Genomic DNA, 8093 nt, shown 5'->3' with positions numbered 1-8093 from the left:
ACTTGATTATTTTCATCTTCAAAGTATGGACATGATAAAGAAAAAAGAGCAGATGAATTCATCATAATGAGATGCATAAACAAAAAGAAAGGAGGACTATGGCCTCACGTAGAAGCGTGGTGGAGCAAACAAAGAGCAGGCTCATGACCCGTCCTCCTACGCTCTCCCTTTCTCGAAAACGATGGAGAACAATCGCTCTGGATGGAGGCACAGCTTGAAGAAGTAGATACTTTCAAATACATTGATCTAGAGTTTTCCTTTTTGCTGTACATACACAATAACCACAAAAGATAAAATAAATGACAGATAATGGTCAGATTTCCTAAGTTCTCATTTGATTTGAACCCACAAAGACTAATGAAAAGAGAGGTTTGCTCTTGGATTTCTAAGTTGTTGTAAACAAGGATCAGTATGTCTTAATGGGCTTGCATTTGGATGTATGCACTTGCGTGAGTCTGATTTGTCTCCATCTCGCTTTGTGTCTTCGCAGTTGCTACGACGAAACTATCTCGATCCCCTGTAAGGCATCATAAAGAACCCAGGAAGAGCATCTGGCGCTTTGAGACGCCAAAAAAAACAATCTCCCCGCTTCAACCTGCCACTCTTCCCCCATCGACCATAATACGGTTTTCACGTTTCATTCTCCCCCAACGCTACGACAGACTGCGCAATCACAAAGACCCAATTAGCCGAGATGGGATCACGATTTCGCCAGAGGACCGAGGGACCAATCATATCGTGCGGCGTATGGCGAGGGCCTATAGGGCAGCAGCGCAGGTGGGTGGGACATGGCTGTTGGGCGGAGGTGACACAGTGACATGGATTGAGAACGGCCCCGTTGTTTCTGGTCATTTGTGTCACAGAAGTTTTGATTGATGACCGTCGGGGTGTTTTTCCACACTCTCTCTTGAGATTCCCAGCTCTCCAGAGGGGGTTTCCACATCGGGCCCTCAGCTTCGAAGCTCTTCTTTACGTTTAGCCCTGTGACACACAAAAACACATCTACACACAAACACACTTTACTTTTTGGTCCATTCAGGGCCCCAGATGGCTGCTGCCCACACATCTGTATTGTAAAGCACCAAATTTAGCCCTTTTCTATTTTTGGTTTGTGTATCTGCACACATGAACCTGCATTCAGACGAATACAGCATATCCCAAGAGTGATGAAAAGACACGAAGAAATTAAGTAAAGAACACAGAAAGTAGCCAAATGTAAATGCGTTCATGTGTGTGAGAGTGTAAAGAGAAAAGCCCGAGGGACGGTAGGTGTGTGGGCGGCTGAGAGAGACGAACAAAAGAAGCAGAGAAGAGAGATGAGGAGCAGCGCACTGCCAGGGAGGATTTGATTGGAAGGGTGGGTGGTAGTGGTGGTATAGTGGTGGTGGTGGTTGGTGGGGGGGGAGGGGGGGGGGGTGTTGTGTGTTGAAAAAGGATCTTTCCTCAAAGCCTCTCTAAGATATTCCTGGAGCGAGTCAGGGTTTCATTTGGCGAGTGCATACATCGTTCTGGGGGATAAAACCATTTAATATTCACACAATTTGAATGATATCCTCTGGGTTATACAACAGATAATAGTCAGATTGTCTATCTGTGTAGCCTCAGCATGCGTTGGCTGAACTTCCCATGGTCGACAAAGCGCCATCAGCATGTGAGAGGCATTTTCGTCAGGACCCAGATCTCTACGTAACAGCTGCTTGTCTGACGAATTACTCAATTCATGTGTGGATGTGCGTCTGTGGTTTTTTTTTTTTTTTGCACGTGCGTGTACTTGATAAACAAAGGAAGAGGCGAACAGAAGGTTTCATCGAAAACACCAAAACACCAAAAGTGTTGTGTATGTGTATTTGCATCATGTGCACACTTTGATGATTGAGGAAATCTCCATCAGCATCTTGCTTTGGAGCGTATATGTGTGTGTGCAAGAGGAGTGTTTGCGTGTGATTGCATAAACATGGTGTCAGAGTGATGAGATGTTCTTTGCATCCATCTGTTCGGCTGGCATTTACATCTTTTAAGGGCTACCGTAGAAGGGAGGTGGAAAAAGACAGAACACAAAAAATATATATGGAGAGATGAGCTGTTGAGTGAACAAAAATATTGGTTTTTCGTTTGTGAAAAAAAAAAAAAAACGAAGTCATGTAATCTTCACCTGTGGAGCTCAGAGGCTCCTTCTGACATGATGTTTTAACAATGCTGAGGGTTTGTGAGTGTCTGTGAGAGGAAGTGTGAGAGTGAAGCAGCAGTATCTTCCTGTGGTTGTGGTCGGGAGCGTAGTTTTTGTACCATTGTGTGTTTGAGAGACAGAGCTACATCTCAGTGTTCTTGTTCCTCCTTATCTGCTGTCTCAGTGGAGAGCCAGGGCTGTTTCCCCCCTCAGCGATGTGACCCAGCTGTGATACGGCATGCCCTCGTCTCCACAGAAAACAGTGCACCCTAAAAATACTCGTCTTTCTACCACTCTACAGTACACCCCTGCCCCTTTGTTCTGCTTACCTCCTGGCTCACTGTATTCTCCAGGAGGAAGCTCTGCCAGATTAAAACACCTCAGGGCTCTTACTAATGTCACAGAGGTCCTTTACTTTTATATTTCCCCCTATTTTCTTCTTCTACTACTCATTCTGGTCTTGCAGCATTGGCTCAAACAGCAGAAGTGCATCTCAGACTGTTACATCAGAAGTTTCTTATCATTTTTCCACAATAATTCCTCATTCACCGCCCCCCTGCAGCTACTTCAGTCACCCACACTCTGGACACACAGGGCAGATGGGATGTAGGAGGAGACGCTGAGGACAGAATCTGCCCAGCTCGCGTAATTATACATCCAGTAATTGACCGCAAGTCCTCAATAAAACATTGAAGAGCATTGTTTTCTGTGGCTCATGCGTCTGACAGCCTGGAACGATGTTAATTATGATAAACTAGGCCCTTTTTTGAAGATAATGCAACTACTTTTTTTTTTTTTTTTTTTTTAAATCTCAGTGCTGCCTTACTCACTGCTAAAACTCTGCTTTGTTGTTTTGTTTTGAAGCCAACAATTACCCTTTCTGTAGTTTTCAGGAAGTTTTCCCCTAATTTAAATTGCCTTTACACCGTGATCCTTTGACGTTAGAGGTTAGAAAGCTGCTCTACGTTGTTCTTTGTGTGTGTGTGTGTGTGTGTGTGTGTGTGTGTGTGTTTTTGTGTGGATCTTAGCCCTTTCCTTTGGCCCAAACCCACGCAGGTGACCAGAGGGGGTCTTGTGTGGGAGGACAGCTCAATAGTGACCCCCCTCTTCTCTCCTTTACCCCACCCTACCTCCTCTCCTTACCCCTTCTCTCTTTTCTTGCCGCCCTTCCACCAGAAGGAGACCAAAGAGAAAAAAGAGGAGAGAGGAGGGAGCCCAGGAAGAAAAAAATACTTTTTTACAACCACTTTCAAGAAAACACACTGGCCAACATTTAATAATGCTAGAACCAAAGCACAATGGAAAATGATGCATGTTTTCCTTTAACTAGTTAGCTTAGGTTAATATGAGATGTGTCAATAAATTAGAAAAAACGGACCAATTATTATTTCGATTAGGAATTTTCTGTTCTGTCTGAATTGTCGACAACATGTCTGACGCTAGTCACTCATAGTGACAAACTGATCAACAATTAGAACCTGTACCTCTGCTCTGTTCTCCAAAGTTTGAGAGAGTACATGATTCTTGTGTTTGACAGGTTTGATTTTCTCACCCAAAGTTTTAATCATGCATTGAGTTTTCAGTGTTGTGTTAGCAGTTTTTCTGCCCAGTGATTTAAATAACATAATGTCTGCTTTAAGTTGTTAATGATGTTCAAATTGTAAACACATTTTGTTTTACTGGTTTAACTGCCAGTTTAGACTCATATTCTGTTGGTCCATTTAGATATAATTTTGTTTATTTTCTCAGCTCTGAAGCAGTAGTAGATAAAGCAGGTTTGTGTCAATCACTATGGAGTTAAGAGTCTATGTTTTACAGAGGATTAACAGGGATTAGTCTATCAAACCGGACGATTGTCCAGTTCATCATGTCACCTCTGACTTTTATCAAAGACACACAAGGTCACACAAACATCCAAAGCCAGGGGAAGAATAAGAAGCTATGATACAGACTGTCCCTGAACATCTGTAGACATTGTGACACTATGTTTGATAACATGACTAGCTCTTGTCTTGCTTAACAACCAGCAGAAAGCTCATAACAACACTGCCCCCCGATGGGTCAATGTAGCAGGAGGGGGGAAGGGGGTGTGGAAACCATCAAACTTGGCAAGAGTTCTTGTGATGTGCTAAACGGAGATGTGTGGGCAGAATTTGCCAAGTGGGAGGACAGAGGAAGTTTCAAGGAGGCCACAAGTTGGGCGAGTCATAGCGAGAACATAATGAGTCATGATCTCTGAAACTGTCACGAAATGACAGAGCCCAGAGCGGTCACAACTAATTTAGGCTCCCAAGATCAAACTAAGATATGTTTAAAGGCTATAACAATCAACAAAACATCTACTGACGTCTAAGTATTTAGGCTTACTATCAATGTAAATCTGACATAAATATTATATTCTGCACAGAATAAAAAACATTACATTTTCTGAATGTCAATCATATACAGTCCTATTTACTATAAATCTTGCTAACCTACAGTTAGCCTTCAGGCTATTAGTTTGACGGAGAACTCTTTGAGATATATCTCCTGTTGCCAAGTCATGCATGAGACCTGTACAATTTACTGGAGTAGTGTACATTTCCACTACGGTGGCATTTCATGGCATTTTTGTAGGGATGAGTCAAACCCCAAGGTGTTACCAGGAAAACAGAGCTTTAAAAAGTGAAAATGTTTGTGGTCCTATCTTTAGCAAGTGACCATGGTGTAAGCAGGATAAGCCTGAACAGACCCATCCTCAACCTTCTGGGAGTTGGAGTTCCCTATAAAAACCTTGCTTAGTGTTAAGTACCACTTACTGAATGTAGCGTACACATAGTTTGGTATCACTCCAAACTGAAGTTACTATAAGGCCAAGATGTTTTGTTCAAGCTTTGGGGAACAGGCGGTAAAAATCCACAAATTAATCATAGCTACTGTTCAGTTGTTGAGACCTTGGCAAGTCATTTAACTGCAGCACAGCCTTCATGCTTTGACAGCAAGCAACTCTGTTTCTGAAGTGCCCTTGAGTCAAAAACACACAATCCCCATCAGCTACAGTGGCTGTTATCTGCTGCTGGCCTTCACACTCTTCTGGGCTCTTTCTGTGCAAAGGGCCACAACAACATAGATTTCTCCCGAGTATCACTCTGAGTAGCGTACAAATACAATCCCTTGCTTCAGTCCATGACGAGCCGTAAATGGAGTTACAAGAAACCCTTGGTGACTTTACAGATTTCATTCATGCATTCATTCATGAATGTCGCTTACACTATTTACTGTTACAACTCGTCATTTACAGCCGGTACATGCTTTTTCTTGACATTTACATAATGATATGAAGCGTTTACAACTTGAAGATGTTGTGTCTATCTAGGTCAGCTGAGCTAGATTTGGAGTTGTCAGCTTTCTGCACATTAAATAGGTCATGCTAACGAGGAGGGGGGTTTGACAAGCTGCTCATACTCGATCAGTCCTCAACCTCAAGATTGCCGATTATGTAAAAAAAAACCACAAAAAAACCCTGACTTCAGCTTTAGGCTACAACATAAATTTATGACAATTGTTATGAGTCCATTTTGTCAACACTAGAAATAGATGAAGTAAGAAAGGTCAATATTGTGTTCAACCAATTTCAATTTAAAATTACAAGTGTAATTATGTATTCATGTGCACCGAGAGCTACAGATGCAGTAACATGCTGTAGCAAAGGAGCAATCAAATGGAGCGAAGAATTGGTGTCGATTAGAGTCAGCTGCACTGTATGTGAAGAATTTCACATTACAATTATAAACACAGAAGGCATTCATTTAGATGATAGCCCAAGGAGGCTGCATGGACTTAATGCATCACAGTGAAACTCTCCAAGGCCCACGCAGACGCCAAGATGTAGCAAACTGGCACAGTGAGGGCTTAAATCGTGATCAAAGTGCACCATATGCATCGTTGCCTGCAATGATGCAATAGTGAGCTTCCTGTCCCCAATTAAGAGCCACAGGTTATAAAAAAAGAGCACCTCTAAAAGTATAAATATGTGGGAGGCCGTGTTTTCAGTAAGTTCTCAGCCGGTTTCTTCCGACTATCAACATGTCTCCAAGATGTCAGATCTCCATGATTGTCGTCCTCTTCTGCATCACGCTGGGTCCGGCCAGTCTAACTAAAGCTGCCCGTAAGTTTATCTCATCACATTTAAACGCTGACCATTAACGATATACCATATACCACGGATCAATGTGATGATTATTAATGTGGAGTGTGTTTTTTTGTTTTTGTGTAGAAGACTCTCAGAAGGCCAAGAGCTGTTGTACAACATTTAACAGGAAGCCGATACCTTTCAGGCGTATAACAGGCTACAAAGAAATAACTCGGAAGGAAAACTGTCGCATGGAGGCGATCATGTAAGAGTCTCTGCTACTTTATGTCCAACCTGTGACACCGCCAGCACCAGTCAGACTTGTTGACTATGAAATAAGAAGGTGATGGTCCGAAAATGTGAAACTTTTCGGAGACAGTTGGTGAAGACTGGTTGCGTTGATTGGATTTATTCCAAAATAATTAAAAGACACTGGTGAATGATAAGCTGTATTAGAGAATTTCTTGCCAAAAAAAGTCAGTCATCGGATAAAGTCAACAACAGCAGTTTGCAATAAAGACTGTTTGGATTTCATAACTCTAAACAGGATGTAATTCAGTCAGCGCCAAATCTCCATAAATCGCATCAAGCCTTTAGGGAAGACGAAATTAGATAGCTGAATATTAAATCACAATACTTTGTGAACAAAATTGAATGATGTCAAAAAATGACGTGGTCAGATTTGTAGTCTTCTTGACTTATTTTTTGATCATGATGGTACAAATTGGTGACTTTCATTCATGATGTTTTCATTAAAAAAATTAATAAAAATAAAGGTTGTTATAATGGACACTTTCTTACAATGCTCTTTGTGTGTCTCATTACTATAGTTTCTACACCACAAGAAAACATGAGATTTGTACAACACAGAGGGACCCGTGGGTGAGGAAACTTCTGGATTTACTCAGGTACGACACTTCTGCTCACTTTGAATACCAAAACGTTTCAAGTTAGACTTTTATTTCAATGGTAGCCTTTCTTTGACATTAACTCGTCTTTCTTTACAGTTTAAAACTCAAGAAGATGGCCCATGCCAGTCAAACTCAGGCAAAGAAAAATGTCACCCATTCATTCAATTATGGAAGTGGATCTTTCTCCAGCACCACAGAAACCATCGCAGACAGCACTGAAGGCTTCTATGACTAAAAAACGAGCTGTGGTCTCTTTTTGGATTCGGAACTCGACTGTTTTCGCGCTCGACACTCAAAGTATTAGAATTATAAGCCTGCTGTGATCTAGTCACCTTCTGGATATAATCTCTGAAAAAGAAATGCTTACTTCATTTACTTGCCTAAATATACACAGCTTCAGAACCAATACTCAAGTATATAACAAGAATCCTATAAAAAAGTGATCATGTATGCAAGCCACAGCTGTATCTTATGTGCCAATAAACATTTTATATAATAAGACAAACATTTTTTGACATTTGTTTATCATTGTTTTTGATTATTCATGTTTTTATTTCACTGCCTGATCAAATTAATATGCAAAACATGTCATTAATAATCCTCATAACAATGAAGATAATTCATAATCCTCTAACAATGTTTTCCTTATCTTTTACGAAGCCTCCCCGAACAATTTTTTTAATATTCATTATAATGGTGAATAAAATGTACCTAAAACAACATCATAACATGTTTGTTTGTTTTTAAAATATTTTTTCGAGCCATTTTATTGGATAGGAGGCTGAAGAGAGACAGGGAGTGTTTGGATGACATGCAGCAAAGGGCCAAGGTTGAACCCACGTCCTCTGCAATAAGGACTGAGCTAGGCTAGGCAAACTATTACAAGTACTAAAATATTTTTTAG

At 41.1% G+C, this 8093-nt stretch overlaps 1 protein-coding gene across 1 annotated transcript; it reads left to right on the top strand.

Annotated features, from left to right (window-relative positions):
• Positions 1–6226: 6226 nt before the first annotated feature.
• On the top strand, positions 6227–7673 carry LOC306826998 (C-C motif chemokine 26-like). Its single transcript, XM_079348603.1, has 4 exons — positions 6227–6314; positions 6423–6543; positions 7109–7186; positions 7286–7673. Exons 1-4 carry the CDS (start codon positions 6233–6235, stop codon positions 7422–7424), a joined length of 420 nt encoding a protein of 139 aa, XP_079204729.1. The 5' UTR covers positions 6227–6232; the 3' UTR covers positions 7425–7673.
• Positions 7674–8093: the final 420 nt, after the last annotated feature.

The sequence above is a fragment of the Symphodus melops genome (genome assembly GCF_947650265.1).
Source record: "Symphodus melops genome assembly, chromosome: 7".
Lineage (NCBI taxonomy): Eukaryota > Metazoa > Chordata > Actinopteri > Labriformes > Labridae > Symphodus > Symphodus melops.
Note: the sequence above shows the minus strand (reverse complement) of the source record. Positions and strands in the feature narration are given on the sequence as shown.